Source organism: Malania oleifera, chromosome 8 (assembly GCF_029873635.1).
Source record: "Malania oleifera isolate guangnan ecotype guangnan chromosome 8, ASM2987363v1, whole genome shotgun sequence".
Lineage (NCBI taxonomy): Eukaryota > Viridiplantae > Streptophyta > Magnoliopsida > Santalales > Ximeniaceae > Malania > Malania oleifera.
Genome location: NC_080424.1, coordinates 5,945,381 through 5,964,218, shown reverse-complemented (window position 1 = coordinate 5,964,218; position 18,838 = coordinate 5,945,381). Strand labels below are relative to the sequence as shown.

Sequence of the window (18,838 nt, the reverse complement as noted above, 5' to 3'; positions counted from 1 at the left end):
AACTTTTGTTGAAATTGACACCACCCTTTTGTATCTTGATAGCATACATGATGTGTGAGTGTGTGTGTGTGTGTGCGCGCGTGTGAGAGAGAGAGAGAGAGAGAGAGAGAGAGAATATGAGACTTACATTTTTCTTTCTAAACTATTACATCTTTGTAGAATTGTTGAATTCATTTTATTTTACTAGTCCAATGTAACGTTGATTATTTATTACTATCTATGATTTTAAACAATTGACATAATTTCTCAATAACAAGTACAACAGACATAATTTCTCAATAACAAGTAGCAAAGCTCATTAGTAATACTATGTATAGTCATCCTACTTGGGCTGGCAATACACTTGCTCAATCCCTCTTTGATCCAAAGCAGAACATGGGAAAGGTCCTCTTTTAGGCGAGATTTGTGGAAAAGAAGCGCTTGGGGTCATCAGTCACCACTCATTTAATTTTTTTTTTTTTTCCTTTTGCAAGCATGTATTGGGATTCAAAAAAATAAAAAACATAAAAAGAATAATTTTGATTGATTGGGATTCAGAAAAGTAAAACGCAAAGCACCCGTGAGAGGTTGAGGCCAGGATAGGGTGTGATTTACCTTTCTTTTTCAACTTTTCATGCATGCAATGGGTGGTTTGTTTATGTTTGTTTGGTTTGGTTTGATTTTAATTACATGTTTAGATTATTTACTGATTTTTTAAAGTATTAATTTTGATGTTTTGGATAGTTTTGATATTTTAATTATAAATTTCATATATACTAATTGTAACCATTTTATTCTTTTATCATAAGTGATGCGGTCAATAAAATTAAGATTTTTATTAATATGAAAAAAAAGCCCTACGGATTTGACCCCACATTGTTGGATCTATGATTGAGATGGAACAAAGCAAAAGGTGGACTCAATACCATTAGTGGATTCCGGGATAAGGAAAAGATGGACTCAATAATAGAGCCCTTTATTGGATTCCGGGACAAGGAAAAGGTGGACTCAAGTCACTCAACTTAGTGATCTGCCAGAATGTATCTGTCTATAAATCAATCAAGGTAGATTCAAGACTGAAAATTAACTCATCTCAATCACCAAGCAGGAGCAGAAACATCGTCGACCGTGGCCAGCGGCCCGCACAAGATGCTCCCGCAGCTCATGTCTCTGCCTCTTCTAGCAGTGATGGTGATACACTTCATGGTTGGCGAGGCAGCGGCACAAGCCAAGCCCGGCTGCGATAGCCACTGCGGCAATTCGCCCATCCCATATCCCTTTGGCACCCGCAAAGGATGTTCCCTCGACGAAGACTTCCTTATCCGTTGCACTGAAGATGTTGACCGAGATGATTTGGTTGAAAGTCTGGAAATTTCCATTCCAGATCATTATATACGCGTCTTGGCTTGGCCGGCCTACGTCTGCTACAACCAAACCGAAAAGGTCCCCTATAAGATCGAAGCCGGGCTCTCTCTCGACAAGTTCCCCATCTCCTACACGCGAAATAAGTTCGTGGCTGTCGGCTGCGACAACTTAGCCATCATCAACGGTTCCAGAGGAACAAACTACACGACGGGGTGCCTGTCGCTCTGCAACGACCTCGACAGCGTCATCAAGGGGCAATGCTCCGGCATCGGCTGCTGTGAGAGCTCCATCGCTAGAAACATTCGGAGCTTCATCATAAGCATTTCTAGCTATTTCAATCACTCTCGGGTTCGCTTATTCAATCCGTGCAGCTATGCGTTTGTGGTGGAGAATAGAGACTTCCACTTCTCTTCCGATAATCTTACATTATCAGTTTCAGGGTTACAGGACTTACGGTTCCCTGTGGTGTTGGATTGGGCTATAGGGGATCAAAAGTGTCGTGACGCCAAGAAGAATCTGACTAGTTATGCCTGCAAGGAGAATAGTTACTGTGAGGAGTCCACCAATGGTCCGGGCTACCGTTGCTATTGCCACCGCGGCTTTGAAGGAAACCCTTACCTTCCCAATGGCTGCCGAGGTGATAATATATATTAACAACTAAATATGTCTCTCTACACATATACTTGTTAATTGTTGTGGTGATGTGTTCATTAACTGGTTTTTTTCAGATCAGGACGAGTGCAAGGAATTGAGACCCTGCAACAGATCTGCGTCCTGCCAGAATTTACCTGGTAGTTTTCTTTGCAAATGTCGCGAGGGGTACGTAGGGGATGGCAAAGTAAACGGAACTGGCTGTTTTCCCATCCTTCAATCTCATAGGTCTCCTTCGGTTGTTATTGCACTAGGCAAGTATGCATCCATCCCTACTATTTTATTAGCAACAAAAAAAAACAATGCAGACAATTTTTAATTGGAATTTTTTATTTTTTATTTTTTGTAAATTATTTTATAAAACTTCCTCCCCTTATATTTATATTTTTTTTAAGAATTTCAAAGATAAATAAATTAAAAGTATGTATATAAAGTTGTGGCTCTTATCTTTGAAAAAAAAAAAGCAATTTGCTTGAACATTGTATGAAAGTGGAAAGTTTCTTAGGAAAATGTTTTCTTATGTTCTTCTTTTGATTTATTTCATGTTTGGTTACATAACTATAAGGCTTGTTGTAACGACTTGACCCTTTATACGGACCCAGATTGCTATCACACATACAGAATACCTTCACCTGATAAACATACATAAACAACCCGTCCTAAACAGGGACATACGGGTGTATCTCATACATAACTGTAATTTAAATGTTGCGGAAAACATAAACATCCATAGGGATTCTATTAGACGTATACCAGAGTTCTAACTGTATTTTTAATACATAGGATTCATACTTAAAACATAAACTGTATTACATCCCCAAAAGAAACTAACCAGGCTAACAACTCAGTACTAGTACAAAAACTTACTTCTATCAATTAGATTCTAAACTCCAAAGTCTCACTAGAAGACTAGAATTGATGTCCTAAAGGACCTGAAACAAAAGTTGAAAAATTAGGGTGAGACACTTCTTAGTAAGGTGGAAGATATTACAACAACACGTGATTACATGACTTTATTTTAGTTTAAACAGTTGCACAATTCCACATTCATATTATTGCACCATAGGAGATATACAAATATAATTCAGCATCATTACAAGCGAGAGTTTCCAAGGTTAGGGTAGGGTACATGCCCATACACTGTATATGAATATTTAGAACAACGACCGGCTTTGAAATGTCATAATATGTCTATTTACCCCGTGGTACAAGTTGTGCACTGATAACTCTGACATGCCCTATTCGTGTAGGCACTGTCAAGCATCTATTATATAGTTTGACTACCCCACTTGGTCCATTATTTCACCAGTGGTCCCAATACTCCTGCAAGTCGACTATCTCTATACCCATACTGATTCACATGTGTGGTTGCACTATACTTTACTAGCAACGGAACTGCGCCTTTAGAAAGTGGAGTATCTTTCAACTTCTTTAATCTAAAGTATCTTTCAACTCCTTTAGTAACAAGTTGTTATCCCATTTATCATATATACAATTTACAATGAAAACATAATAACCTATGCATTTCCAGTATTTTCACAATCTCATTAATGAACTAAACAAGCATTCTTTCTTTCTTTCAAACTGAGGTATGCACATGTACTCTCAATTTACCCCTTTTTACATATAAAGCTCGGTATTTAACTGGCACCTGTATTCCATAATTTTTAGATAGTATAATGGGACCTTAGTTCTTATAGTTCATAACTATATATACCAATGCGTTATAAGTCCATTTAACAGCATATATCACGTTCGTTTTGTCAAAAATTGCTTTAAGGAGTAATCAGTTCAAAAAGTCATTTAAATGAAAAATGAGGGTTCAAGCATCTCCTACTAGTAGTTTAAAGCAACCAAGTAAATTTTTAAAATGTTTGGAAATCATATGCAAAATCCCTAAATTTACTAAAATCATAAAAATAATTAATCCGACACTTTTATCAGGTAGAATTTTGCAAACAAACAGTCATAACGTACATAATAGTATAGACTACAGTTTTTTCAGTTTACTTTTCAAAATAAATTGATGTAAACAAATCCTCTTACCTTAAACTTGAAATCAAAACACGAATGAATCGATCCAAAATAATGACTCAAAGTCCCCAAAACCTAAAAATCGAAGAACAATACTTCAATATAATTTCCTATACTACCAATCTACCAACTCGAAACCGAATTCAGACCCTTACCTCGATTTTAGGAAAAACCTTGAAATTCCACAAACGAAGATCCGTTCCACAATAAAAGTAGAGATTCTCCTCCTAATCCACGTGGTAGTGACGAATTGTGGATTCCGGCAACAGACAGGGCGAAATCCTAGAGAGAGAGAGGGTTGGTTCGAGTTCTAGAGAGAGAGAGAGAGAGAGAGAGAGAGAATGAGAGTGAGAGAGAGAGAGAGAATGAGAGTTTATAAAATAAAATTTAACTTAACCTTTAAGTAATCAAAATAAATATCTCCTCCAAGATATTTATATATAAATATCTCAAAATATCTTCTCCAAAATATTTCCTCCAAAATATCTCATTATTTATTTTTATTTTTATTTTTTTGGTCCAGTTACTACAATCTCCCCTCCTCATAAGAATTTTGTCCTCGAAATTCTCCAATCGATACCAAGCATACTCTACCTTACGTTGGAGACCTACAGAAGAGTCAACAGCCACCTACAAAGTAGCTCCGGCCCAAATTTATTATCCACTCTCACTTATGGTGGAGGAATACTGTGGTTACAATGCGATGCTTCAGAAGATTACACACACACAAAACTCTCCCGAAGACCATACTACCTATACTACTATATATAACTACGTACCATCAAAAAATAACTGCGGGTACTTCTGGTGCATCTCTAACTTTAACTCCTATGAAGCTTCCCCCATTACATGGTTACACCATAATACATTCACTAGCGGTATTTCCCTAGTCCGTAATTGCTGAACTTTTCGATCTAATATCAATACTGGTACCTCCTCACTGATCTCTAGAGGTTCGTAACTCAGCACATGCGAAGGATCCAACACGTACTTCCTTAGCACTGAGACGTGAAACACATCATGGACTCTAGATAGTGCCGGAGGTAAAGCCACTCGATAAGCAACTGAACCTATCCTTTTCAGGATTTCAAAAGGCCCGATATACCGAGGACTTAGTTTCCACTTCTTCCTGAACCTCATCACCCCTTTCATCGGAACGATCTTCAGAAACACCGTATCACCTACCTCGAACTCTATCTCTCATCGACGAGTATCAACATAACTATTTTATCGACTCTGAGTTGTCCTGATTCTTTCCCTGATCAATTCGAACTTTGCAGATGCTTTCTGAATCAGTTCCGGATCTAGTATCTATCGCTTACCTACCTGATCCCAGTACAACGAAGATTGACACCAACGACCATACAATGTCTCGTAAGGTGCCATCTCTATGTTGGCCTAGTAACTGTTGTTATACGCGAACTCAACAAGTGGTAGATACCGTATCCAACTATCACCGAAATCCAGTACATATGCCCGCAGCATATCCTTTAGCGTCCCAATAGTCCTCTTAGACTGTCCATCCGTCTGTGGGTGAAAAGATGTGTTGGACGTCAATTATGATCCCAAGGCATCCTATAGATTTTTCTAGAAACGAGACGTAAAATGAGGATCTCGGTCTGAAATAATAGAAATAGTGACACCATGAAGTTGTACTAAATCCTACACATAAAGCTTAGCCAACCTATTTAGAGAATAGTTGACTCTGATTTGAATAAAGTATGCAGTCTTTGTCATCCGATTCACTACAACCCATATAGTATTCTAAGCATACACCACCGTAGGTAAACCCATTACGAAATCCATCAAAATGTGTTCTCATTTCCACTTTAGGGATGTCAAGTGGCTGAAGTGGTCATGCAGATCTTTGGTGCTTTGCTTTGACCTATTGACATGTTAGGCATTGCTCTACAAAACGAGCGATCACTCTTTTCATGTTGGACCACCAGAAAGATTTCCTCAGGTTTCGATACATCTTTGTACTTCCAGGATGTACGGTGTAGAGCAAATGGTCTGCTTCCTCCAAAATGACCCGTTTAATCTCAACGTCATCTGATACACATACCCTGTTATGGAATCTCAACATCCCATCACCTGAGATATTGAAATCCAGTTTTAAACCATTCTGAATCCCTTCCATAACCTCAACAAGCTCAAGATCCTACTTTTGCGCTGCATGGATCCTCTCCTATAAGGTCGGTTGTACCACCAAGCTAGCAAGAACAGCCTAATGATTTCCTTCCACTACTTCCATGCCCAACCTTTCCAAGTCCATACAAATCTGGTGCTGAACTTCCACTATAGAGACTGACGCATCCACAGACTTCCGACTCAGAGCATCAACTACCACATTTGCTCTACCTGAGTGGTAGCTAAAGATACAATCGTAGTCCTCTATCAATTATAACCATCTACGCTGCCTCATGTTCAGCTCCTTTTAGGTGAAAATGTACTTCAGAATTTTATGATGGGTAAAAATCTCACACTTTTCACCATACAAGTAATGCCTCCAGATTTTCAATGCAAACACTTCTGCAGCTAGCTCCATACCATGTGTCGGGTAGTTCTTCTCGTACTCTTTAAGTTGGCGAGAAGCATAAGCAACCACCCTTCCCTGTTGCATTAGAACATAGCCAAGACCTTTCTTAGAGGCGTCACTATAGATAACAAATCCACCATCCCCAGACGGAATGATAAGAATTAGAGCAGTAACCAGTCGCCGTTTCAGCTCTTGGAAACTAAGTTTGCACTCGTTAGTCCAATCATACCTCATGTTCTTTCTCGTGAGTCGTGTCAAAGAACCTGATAAACTGGAGAACCCCTCCACGAACCGACGGTAGTAACCTGCAAGACCCAGAAAGCTTTTGACCTCCTAAACATTCCTCAATCTCGCTGTAACGCCCAGAACCCCTAAACTTGGGTCCGGTGCGTTATACCTGATATTATCTTGTTAAATCATAAATCATTAACATACATACGTAGCGGAAAACATAAACAAAATTTCCATACAACATAGACCATAATACCAACATTCCATAATACTGTAATATACTAGAGTTTACTATATCCTAACTAGAAATCCATAAAAACCTACCATCATAATCTTCATATATTCATACATCTCCAAAACATTCAGTATGTTCACAACCATTCTATTCTCAATAAACCTAAAAACGTAATAACATAAAACATAAACATTTCCATTCCCAAAATATTATCAACATGTACCCTGTTTCTATGGTCCTCAAAAACACTAATAATACCCTCGAGCTCCTCAAGCCCAATCTCGAGGATGTCCTGAGAAAGAAACATTCATATTCGGGTGAGACACATCTCAGTAAGGGAAGAAATATACATATTAAAACAGTGTGTGGCTAACATGAGGTATATAGATATCATTTTAATAACTTTTGCAAATCATTAACATAACTTTGAAATCGTTTTCTGAACCTAAACAAGCAAATGCAAAGTTTTAACCCATGAGATTACTTAAGTATAGGGGTGACTACCCGTCCATACAAGTAGCACCCCTCTGCTCTGATACATAGGTAACCCTAAGGTCACAACTAAAGTATACCAGGGCACTTACCTTACTCAGTAAGCCCTCAAGTGTTAAATTAATCTTATACTCACGCATTCAACAATAGTTTACCGGTAAAGGCCCTAAGGATAGGGAAATCTACTCGCCCATACAAATAGGTTCCCTCTGCCCTAGTACGTTATGCAGTTACTGCCACATCTAAAGCTACTAGTGCACTCGCCTTTCTCAGCAAGCCCTCAGGTGAAGAGTTCCCCTTACCCAATCATAACATGTTCTACGTACATACATACTTCTAATAACGTAATACATCATTCTTTTCTATCATTATACATTCATGCACATTCATTCATGTTCATAACTTAACTTTGCATTTTGTTTCACTTTAAGTGACTCTTTCCCATTCGTATCATTCATGTTTCACATTTCATTTCATTACATTGTCATTCCTTTGTCATTTCGTTGCATAACATTTTCATTTCATTCCTTCATACTACAGCTGGTCTTTAGCCATCATCAATTAGTCTACATAGAAACGTGCTAGATCTGCTAACACGACTCCTTTTAGCTGTCATCAATTAGTCCACATATAAGTGTGATAGATCTGCTAGCATAACTATCTTTCAGCTGTTTTACATTTACATGAGTGCATTTAATATACACAAACAACATTGTCCATATCATATTTTATTCATAAGTTTTACTTACTTAACCTACATCTCATATATCTAACATATATTTGCACAGAATCTCATGCCACACAGTTTTAGCAGTAAAATTCATATACATTTCTCATAAAATAAGTCAACCCATAGTTAACATTGATTAATTGAAAATACATTTCATTTCTTAATTAATTTCTTAGAAAAATTCCTTTCCACTTCCATTCATTCACTTTCACATATACATAACTATATAAACATTCCTATTCTTAGAAAACATAAATTTCATGGCTAGCATTTTAAACCTACATATAAACATATATACAAAAATAACGCATAATTCATTTTAATTCATGAAAAACTTGATTTAATATATAAGCTTCCCCCTTACCTAACTTTCAAACTGCGCTGGCAGGATCTCCAAACTGATACCCGCAGCATTCACTTGCACCCTGAATCCAAAAATCCTAACTTAAATACAATAAATTTCAATTAACTTAAATCTTAAGGAAAATATTTATTTACTATTTCCTAGGCTCCAAATAACAATATTCCTTAAGAAAATCCCAAAATGAATCACTTACTTTAATTTTGGGATGTTTCCCAAACCTCACAACCCAACGATCAGCTCCTACAGCCTTGAAGAGAAAGATCCCATGAACCCCCTGGTGGTTCCGGATCGTCAAACCGGGTCAAAATCGGCCCAAAATCAAAGAGAGAAGGCTGGGGGATTGTTTTCTAGAGAGAGAAGGAGAATTGGCTGAGTTTTCACGCTGAAAAATGAAAGAATTTCAATTTATAGGCAGGGCTTCGTCGACAAGACACGTCGATTCGTCGATGAGGCACTGTAAAGTCTTTGTCAACGAAAAGATACCTTCGTGGACGAAATTCAGAGTTCCAAATACACTCTCTCAGGATTCCTTCGTCGATGAGAAGCAGACTTTGTCGATGATTTTCGAAGGACACTCGTCGACATATACAGGACATTCGTTGATGAGGCCTGCTTTTTCTTCCAATTTCTTTCCTTTTTCCTTCATTATCCATTAATCCATTTTATTTATCATATTTTCTACTTATTTAAATTCCCGAGTCATTACATTCTCCCCTCCTTAAGAAATTTCGTCCTCGAAATTTTACTATCTAACCATCCTTTTACATAACTTAAACTCATTTACTAAATATCATCATAAGAACTTAACATGCATATAATCACATAAGTCATTTAATCATCATTCATTAAATTAAATTATCTCATACCTACTTCTCTAAAGGCATCCTCCTCAGCTCAGAGTGTGTACAGTCGAGGCGGACCACCTCTTCCAAGTGGTATCTGTTGCTTCCCTTATCCTGATTCTGAGCAGCAACTATAGGCAAGGGTTCTCGGCAATTTTTCTTGATATGCCCTGGCTTGCCGTACTTGTAGCAATTCGGAGTGTCATACCAGCATTCGCCCCTATGCCTCTTATCACACTTCGAGCATACAAAGCCCATTGCTTCTTTCCCTTTCTTCCCTAATCCCTGATTGGCCTCAGACTGAAAGCCAGATGGTGCAGGTCTCTTCTTTAGCTCTGAAGCTCAGTGCTACCTTGGATACTCTTCTCTAACACTAAGGCCATGTCAACTATTTCTGAAAAACTCTAGACCTGAAACCCAACCACCAGCTTGTAGATTCTGCGCCTCAGACCTTTCTCAAATTTATTGGCCTTCCTTACTTCATTTGGGACTAGAAATGGAGCGAACTGCGACAATTCTACAAATTTAGCCGCATACTTCGCAACTGTCATATCTCCCTGGATCAAATTGATGAACTCTTCTATCTTCTCCTCTTTGACAAATGAAGAAAAATACCTGTCAAAGAAAATCTCCTTGAACCTCTCCCAAGTAAGAGCTATCTTTACGACCCTCTGATCCTCCAACAGTTTTTCAAAAAGTCACCAATGCTTCACTTCTCCTGTCATTTTGAAAGCGGCATAACGAACCTTTTGCTCATCCATGCAGTCGATTACAGTCATTATTTCTTCTATCTCCTATACCCAGCTCTCTGCTGCCACTGGATCAGGTCCTTCTGTAAAGGCTGGAGGATTCATCCTCATAAACTCTTTTATGTTGCAACCCTGTCCTACAGGTGGACAGTTCTATTCTTTGGGTTCCTTCTTCATTTCTGCTTTAACCTAATGAACGATACCCCACAATACCTTAGAGGTATCTATTTCCTCCTCGCTAGAGGTCACTAAATCCTCCCTTCTTTCAGCCTCTATATTCTCATCTCCAAAATCCATCCTGAAAAATATGACAAAAAAGAGATAAGATTTTCATATTAAAACTCCAAATAACATAATCATTAAATAAAATCCAAAATCTCCATATAAGGACCAGTCTCACAATTCAGAAACAAAAACATCTAAGGTTTACCGTGGCTTTTCTGAGGCCGTCGACTGCTTCAGAAAAATCAAAGAAAATTATTGATGTAATTTTGCCTGTAAATCACAAAACATCATCCTATATTTCCCTACACCAAACCTATTTCTCAATACCTAACCTATTCATCTAGTATCCTCATCCTAACTATTTTTTATACTCGGTATAAATCATTTCCTAATTCCTCAAAATCCCAAAAGCATTGCTCTGATACCAAAATGTAACGCCCTAAACCCCTAAACCCAGGTCCAGTGCGTTACACCTGATATTATCCTGTTAAATCATAAATCATTAACATACATATGCAGTGGAAAACATAAACAAAATCTCCATACAACATAGACCATAATACCAACATTCCATAATACCGTAATATACTAGAGTTTAATATATCCTAACTAGAAATCCATAAAAACCAGCCATTATAATCTCTATATATTCATACATCTCCAAAACATTCAGTATGTTCACAACTATTCCGTTCTCAATAAACCTAAAAACGTAATAAAAATTTCCATTCCCAAAATATTATCAACATATACCCTGTTTCTATAGTCCTCAAAAACTCTAATAATACCCTCGAGCTCCTCAAGCCCAATCTCGAGGATGTCCTAAAAAAGAAACATTCATATTCAGGTGAGACACATCTCAGTAAGGGGAGAAATATATATATTAAAACAGCGTGTGGTTAACATGAGGTATATAGATATTATTTTAATAACTTTTGCAAATCATTAACATAACTTTGAAATCGTTTTCTGAACCTAAACAAGCACATGCAAAGTTTTAACCCACGAGATTACTTAAGGATAGGGGTGATTACCCGCCCATACAAGTAGCACCCCTTTGCTCTGATACATAGGTAACCCTAAGATCACAACTAAAGCATACCAAGGCACTTACCTTACTCAGTAAGCCCTCAAGTGTTAGATTAATCTCATACTCACGCATTCAACAATAGTTTACCGAAAAAGGCCCTAAGGATCGGGAAATCTACCTGTACATATAAATAGGTTCCCTCTGCCTTAGTACGTTATGCAACTACTGCCACATCTGAAACTACTAGTGCACTCGCCTTTCTCAACAAGCCCTCAGGTGAAGAGTTTCTCTTGCCCTATCATAACATGTTCTATGTACATACATACTTCTAATATCATAATACATCATTCTTTTCTGTCATTATACATTCATGCACATTCATTCGTGTTCATAACTTAACTTTGCATTTCATTTCACTTTAAGTGAATTTTTCTCATTCGTATCATTCACTTTCACGTTTCATTTCATTGCATTGTCATTCCTTTGTCATTTTGTTACATAACATTTTCATTTCATTCCTTCGTACTATAGCTGGTCTTTAGCCATCATCAGTTAGTCTATATAGAAATGTGCTAGATCTGCTAACACAGCTCCTTTTAGCTGTCATCAGTTAGTCTACACAAAAGTGTGCTAGATCTGCTAACATGGCTGTCTTTCAGTTGTCTTACATTTACATGATTACATTTAACATACACAAACTGTATTGTCTATATCATATTTTATTTATAAATTTTACTTACTTAACCTGCATCTCATATATCTAACATATATTTGCACAAAATCTCATGCCACACAATTTTAGCAGTAAAATTCATATACATTTCTCACAAAATAAGCTAACTCATAGTTAACATTGATATATTGAAAGTACATTTCATTTCTTAATTAATTTTTTAGAAAAATTCCTTTCCACTTCCATTCATTCATTTTCATATATACATAACTATATAAACATTCCTAAGCTTAGAAAACATAAATTTCATGGCTGGCATTTTAAACCCACATATAAACATATATACAAAAATAACGCATAATTCATTTTGATTCATGAAAAACCTGATTTAATATATAAGTTTCCCCCTTACCTGACTTTCAAATTGTGCTGGCAGGATCCCCGAATCGATACCCGCAGGGTTCACTTGCACCCTAAATCCAAAAATCCTAACTTAAAAACAATAAATTCCAATTAACTTAAATCTTAAGGAAAATACTTATTTACTATTTCTTAGGCTCCAAATAACAATATTCCTTAAGAAAATCCCAAAATAAATCACTTACCCTGATTTTGGGATATTACGGAAACCTCACAACCCAACGATCAGCTCCTACATCCTTGAAGAGAATGATCCCACAAACCCCCTGGCGGTTTCGGATCGTCAAACTGGGTTAAATCGGCCCAAAATCAAAGAGAGAAGGCTGAAGGATCGTTTTCTAGAGAGAGAAGGAGAATTGGCTGAGTTTTCATGCTGAAAAATGAAAGAATTTCAATTTATAGGTAGGGCTTCATCGACGAGGCACTGTAGAGTCTTTGTCGATGAAAAGATACCTTCGTGGACGAAATTCAGAGTTCCAAATACACTCTCTCAGGATTCCTTCATTGATGAGAAGCAAACTTTGTCGATGATCTTAGAAGGACACTCGTTGACGAATACAGGACATTCTTCGACGAGGCCTACTTTTCCTTCTAATTTCTTTCCTTTTTCCTTCATTATCTATTAATCCATTTTATTTATCATATTTTCTACTTATTTAAATTCCCAGGTCATTACATTCGCCCAGTTCACTACTGTCTCTATCTTACTCGGATCCATTGAGACTCCTTCTATAACGTCCTGCTAATAAAATAAAAATTTTTTCCCTATTTTATTAACAAAACATTAACCTAAACAGCGGAAGGCCAATCATATAAAATAAATCCACACATAATACAATATTAGAGTGTCAAATCAACCCATGATATACAATCATCACAGTTCTCTTGAAACTACCCTTACTGATACCAAGGGTTTACAAAAACATATCACCCAAAAATACTCACTCTCAAAAAGGGCAGTACAACAGCCCCTCTACCTGCGAGCCTACTTAGTTTGCCTAGTTGGTTCACTTGAAAAATAATTCAACACTGGGATGAGCCAACGCTCAGTAAGACAAAACATGTTATTACTAGTTTGTGGCTACTGAGCTATAGTTTGGTAAAAATAATCTGATTTAAGATTAATATGAATAATAAATCTAAAAATGCTAATATTACATAACGTATAATAAAATCATTAACGACATAACTAAACATGCCAATCTGTATGAAATTACTTTTCATATTAATACTACTATTTCTGAAAGTCTGATAATACTCATAATATCTAAGAAATTTCCCTAGATGGCTGTATGTCATGATTTAATCCCTCATAACAGGGTTGTGCGTCCCGAAAGTGGAACCTATCCTGACTGGCCGACCAGGGTAAGTCAACTGAACTCCGACAGTCAGATTGGCCCCCTCAATCTATATATGATGGAGAGCCTGTCCCGACGTGGGCACGATCGACCTCATACCACTTACTATCTGAGTAAAGTGGTTGCACTCTGAACTAAATATCTGTAGCTACGGTACCGTGCTCTGCTGTCTAATCCATCAGGGTCTGATACTATATAGGTAACTGATATCTATAATATACTGCTTTTATTATGGTTTCTAAAATAACCATAACCCTGTAAGTGTATCTGAAAATCTAAATAAGTTTTCTGATTTTCTGATTTAATATACACACACACACACACACACACACACACACACACACACACACACACACACACACACATATATATATATATATATATATATATATATATCTAAACTACTGTCTGAATAACTAAATTTCGGGGCATTATGGTACTGTTAAACATAATATTTTGGAACTACTGAGAATGAATATTTCCATAGTATTTCTGTTAGTAAATTGCAACCATAGTGTTCATAATACATATTAGTAAAATACTATTATATGAATAACTCATGCCACACTAATAGATATTAATATTACCAGGTTCTGAAAACTGCATATATAGTTTGAATCATAAGTTAATACGAGCATATAATTTGTACTGAAATCATATATGGTTGCCTAGCATAGCATGTTTCCCTTACCTGACTACTGGAAAGCCCCTACTAGATACCGGTCATACACCCGCAAGGTTTCCCATTCAACTCCCTGAAAACAACATTCACTAGAACAAAACATCATTATTTCTCTGTCTACTTCATTTCCTACAACTGTTAGAAAGCTTAATTTCGAATAAAAGACCTTACCCTGAACCTGAGGAGAAATTCAACTTGATCCCACCGACGATCCGCCTCGATAAACTTGGAGAGAACTTTGCTAGGAGTGTTATGGTGGCCTCAGATCATCGATCCAGCGACTAACAGGGCCGAAATCGAAGAGAGATGGAAAAGAACCGTAGGAGAGAGAGAGAGAGAGAAAGAGAGGAAGATTTTCATTGAAGTTATGCAATTAAACCCAGTTTAGAGTTATTTATACTGTGGCCTTCGTCGATGAGCCACGTCATCTCGACAATGAGGTCCAAAAGGAGGTTCATCGACAAATATCATCTCCTCGTCGACGAAATTCAGAATTCGAAAAACAGCCACTCGGTATTTTCTCATCGACGAAATGCTACCTCGTCGACGAGGTCCTCATGTACTCTCGCCGATGAATCCAATGTGTTTTTCAATGAGGCCCTAAGAAAATTCTTGGGTTATTACATTCCAAAATGCAACGTCATCAATGAACGCGAAGTTTTTCGCATTTATCAACAAAGTCGGCTGTCTCCTTCTATTACTGTTTCCATTTCCCTCTCTCTTATTATTTAAATATCATTATTCTTTGGGTCGTTACATCTTCTTTGGACAATACATGCCCTAGAAATGCAATCTATTCCAGCCAAAACTCACATTTCCTTAGTTTAGCAAATAACTTCTTCTCCCTAAGCATTTGCAATAACCGTCTCAAATGAACTTCATACTCTACAGCACTCCTAGAATACATTAGGATGTCATTAATAAATACCACGACGAATTGGTCTAAGTATTCATAAAAGGCCCTGTTCATCAAATCCATAAAATGCTGCAGGTGCATTAGTCAAACCAAAAGGCATAACCATAAATTCATAATGGTCGTACCGAGTTCGGAAGGCTATCTTTGGAACATCCTCCGCCTTCACCTTTAGCTGGTGATACCCAAATCATAGATCAATTTTGGAGAAGATATGCATGCCCTGTAACTGGTCAAACAGATCATCGATCTTAGGTAATGCGTATTTGTTCTTTATCGTTACCTTGTTAAGTTCCCTGTAGTCGATGCACATCCTCATCGACCCATTCTTCTTCTTCACAAATAGCATAGGTGCTCCCCAAGGAGAAACACTCAGTTGAATGTACCCCTAGTCTAGCAACTCTTGAAGCTGTTCTTTCAACTCTCTCAATTCATCTGGAACCATACGATATGGAGCTTTCGAAATCAGCGTCGTACCTGGAACCAACTCTATCCCAAAATCCACCTTATAATCCAGAAGTAAACCTGGCAAGTCTTCTGGAAACACATTAGGGAACTCACGCACAACAAAACTCTCCTCCAGTTTGCATTTTGTTTTCGATGTATCTTTCAAAAATGCCAAATACCGAAGGCATCCCTCCCGGAGCAATCTACCAGCCTACAAAGCTGATAGGATCTATGGTGTAGAACGCACACACGACCCTATAAACTTGAATTCCTGCTCCTCTGGAGGTCTAAACATCACTTTTCTCCTGTGGCAGTTCATACTGGCATAACTGGAAGACAACCAGTCCATCCCTAGGATGATATCAAAGCCATACATGTAACGACCTACTTATTTCACCCTATTTTTTTTATAATAAAAATTGATATAATAAACCCAGCAGATCATAATCAACTTGAACCCATGGATATCAGGGATACATCAGAAAACAACACGAAAGCCTAAGTAGCAGGAAACATAAGATCATATATATCTCATATTACCATTCAACACAATACCAGAGTTTACTACATTCATCATATACATCCCAAAACAATCAAAACCAATCCTAGGATCGTCACCCAAAAATCCATCTGACCCTTAGTAGAAGACTTACCCTTCAGATAGGGTAGGACTAACAAACTCTAACGCTGCAGAGCTTTATCCGCTCACCTATCTGGGGCTCTTGAAATGTTCATATAATTTAGGGTGAGAAACCTCTCAGTAAGAGATAATAAACTAATACCAATGTGTGGCAACATAAGTATTTTCATGTTATACATAAAATCTTACATAAACATATTTGGTGAAAATGTCTGTATCATATCTGAAAAAACCTATATAATCATATCATGATAGAACATACTAAATTTCCATAAATATAATTCATCTCATATGATAATAATACAAAAACAACCCTGGAAGGTTAGCTAGTTAGTGTCATGTCTTACCCCCACATGACTGGGTTGTGTGGCCCGAAGGCGAGACCTAATAATGTCTGGCCGACCACTACCAAGTCAAAAGCAATAGTCTGTAAGTACGATGGGTCTTCTAGACCTGGTCCATACACCAGGGGTGCCAACACATCAATAAACCACATTGATTATCCACCTTCACGTTGCCCCGTACAACAGCGATAACACTAACATCATAATGATCATGATCACATAGCTACGGTACCGTGCTCGTGTAAGCCTAAACCAAACCAACTAGGTTTTGATAGCATATAACATATTTCAAATTGTGATACATTACTATTCCATAATAATAATAGTCAAATCAATATCATCATATAGCATTTCATAGCATATTATGAAAATCTTCGGCCCTTACGCCAGCATTTTCATATTTTATTAATCATGGCCCGTACGCCATATCACATATCTAATAAAAAACTCGGCTCGTACGCCAGCATATCATATAAAAGGCTTGGTCCATACGCTGGCATATCATGTGAGAATATCCTCGGCCCGTATGCTGGTATATCATATAAAAATTCTCGACCCATACGCCGGTTTATCATATAAAAACTCTCGACCCGTACGTCGATATATTATATAAAAACTCTCAGCCGGTACACTAGTATATCATAGTAAAACTATGTACCATTTAACATTTTCCAAGAAACAGTAATTCATAATAAATTCTACTCATGCCACACAAAATGGGTGTTACACATATTTAAAACATAATGTCATTTACAGCAGTATTTCCCCAAACATCATACTAATATATATTTATTTATTTTCCTGAAATTAAATGCTATAAGATTATATTTATATATATCTTCATAAAAACAATTAGCTTAGTTTATCCCCTTACTTGATTCCTGAAGAGCCCCTAAAATATACCAGTGCTACACCCGTAGGGTTCCCCTTTCAATACCTTGAAAACAACATCTCCCAGAATAGAAATTCAATATTTCTTTGATTACTACATTTTCTACAATTGCAGGAAAGTCAAATACTGAATAAAAAGCTTTACCCCGAATCTGGGATAGAATTCAAGCTAGCCCCACTAACAATCCACTCCAGCTGATTTGAAAAGAACTCTTCCTAGAGTGTCGTGGTGGCCTCAGATCGTCGAACCATCGAGAATCCAACCCAAAAACTTAGAGAGAAGGGGTGGATGATGAAAATGTAGTGAGAGAAAGTGAGGTTTGCAAGTTTCTGCACTGAAATCCAAGTTTAGGGCTATTTATACACTGGTCTTCATCAATGAGCCACGTCACCTCGTCGACGAGGTCACGGAGGAAGTTCGTCGACGAACGTTTGTTTCTCATCGACAAAATTCAGAGATGGGAAAATAACCTCTCTGTATTTTTTCGTCGACGAGCCCCTCATGTGTACTCATCAATGAACTCCCTATGTTTGTCGACAAGGCTCTGTTAAGTATTTCAAATATAATTTCCTTTTCTCCTTCTTCCATTATTTAAATACCGTAAGTCCTCCAGATCACTACATTCTCCCCGCTTTATAAAATTTCGTTCTTGAAATTTGCTATTCATATGATTCATCATCCCTTAAAGGCAAAACAATCTACTTATTTTATTACTTACTCTCACTTATGGTAGAGGAATACCGTGGTTACATTCCAAGTCCTGAGAGATTATATATACAAAATAAAATTCTCTCAAAACTAAAAGGCTACTCACTAACTAAACTATTACATGTACCATTAATGTTCGTTTGTTATATACTCTGTAGGCTTTACTATCTAAGGCATACCTTAGGAAGATACCTTCATCTGATTTCACATCAAACTTTCGTAAATGTTCATTGTCTCTAAGCACAAAACATTTACAACCAAAAACATGAAAATATGATATATTCGGTCTATGGTC

General features: G+C 37.2%; 1 protein-coding gene across 1 annotated transcript in view; it reads left to right on the top strand.

Annotated features, from left to right (window-relative positions):
• The first annotated feature begins 920 nt into the window (after positions 1-920).
• LOC131161655 (wall-associated receptor kinase 2-like) overlaps positions 921-18,838 on the top strand; it is a 32,353-nt gene continuing 14,435 nt past the window's right edge. Inside the window, exons 1-2 of the mRNA XM_058117572.1 lie at positions 921-1,981; positions 2,073-2,249. Coding sequence (XP_057973555.1) covers positions 1,129-1,981; positions 2,073-2,249 — 1,030 coding nt within the window. The 5' untranslated portion in view covers positions 921-1,128. The remainder of the gene's footprint in view (positions 1,982-2,072; positions 2,250-18,838) is intronic.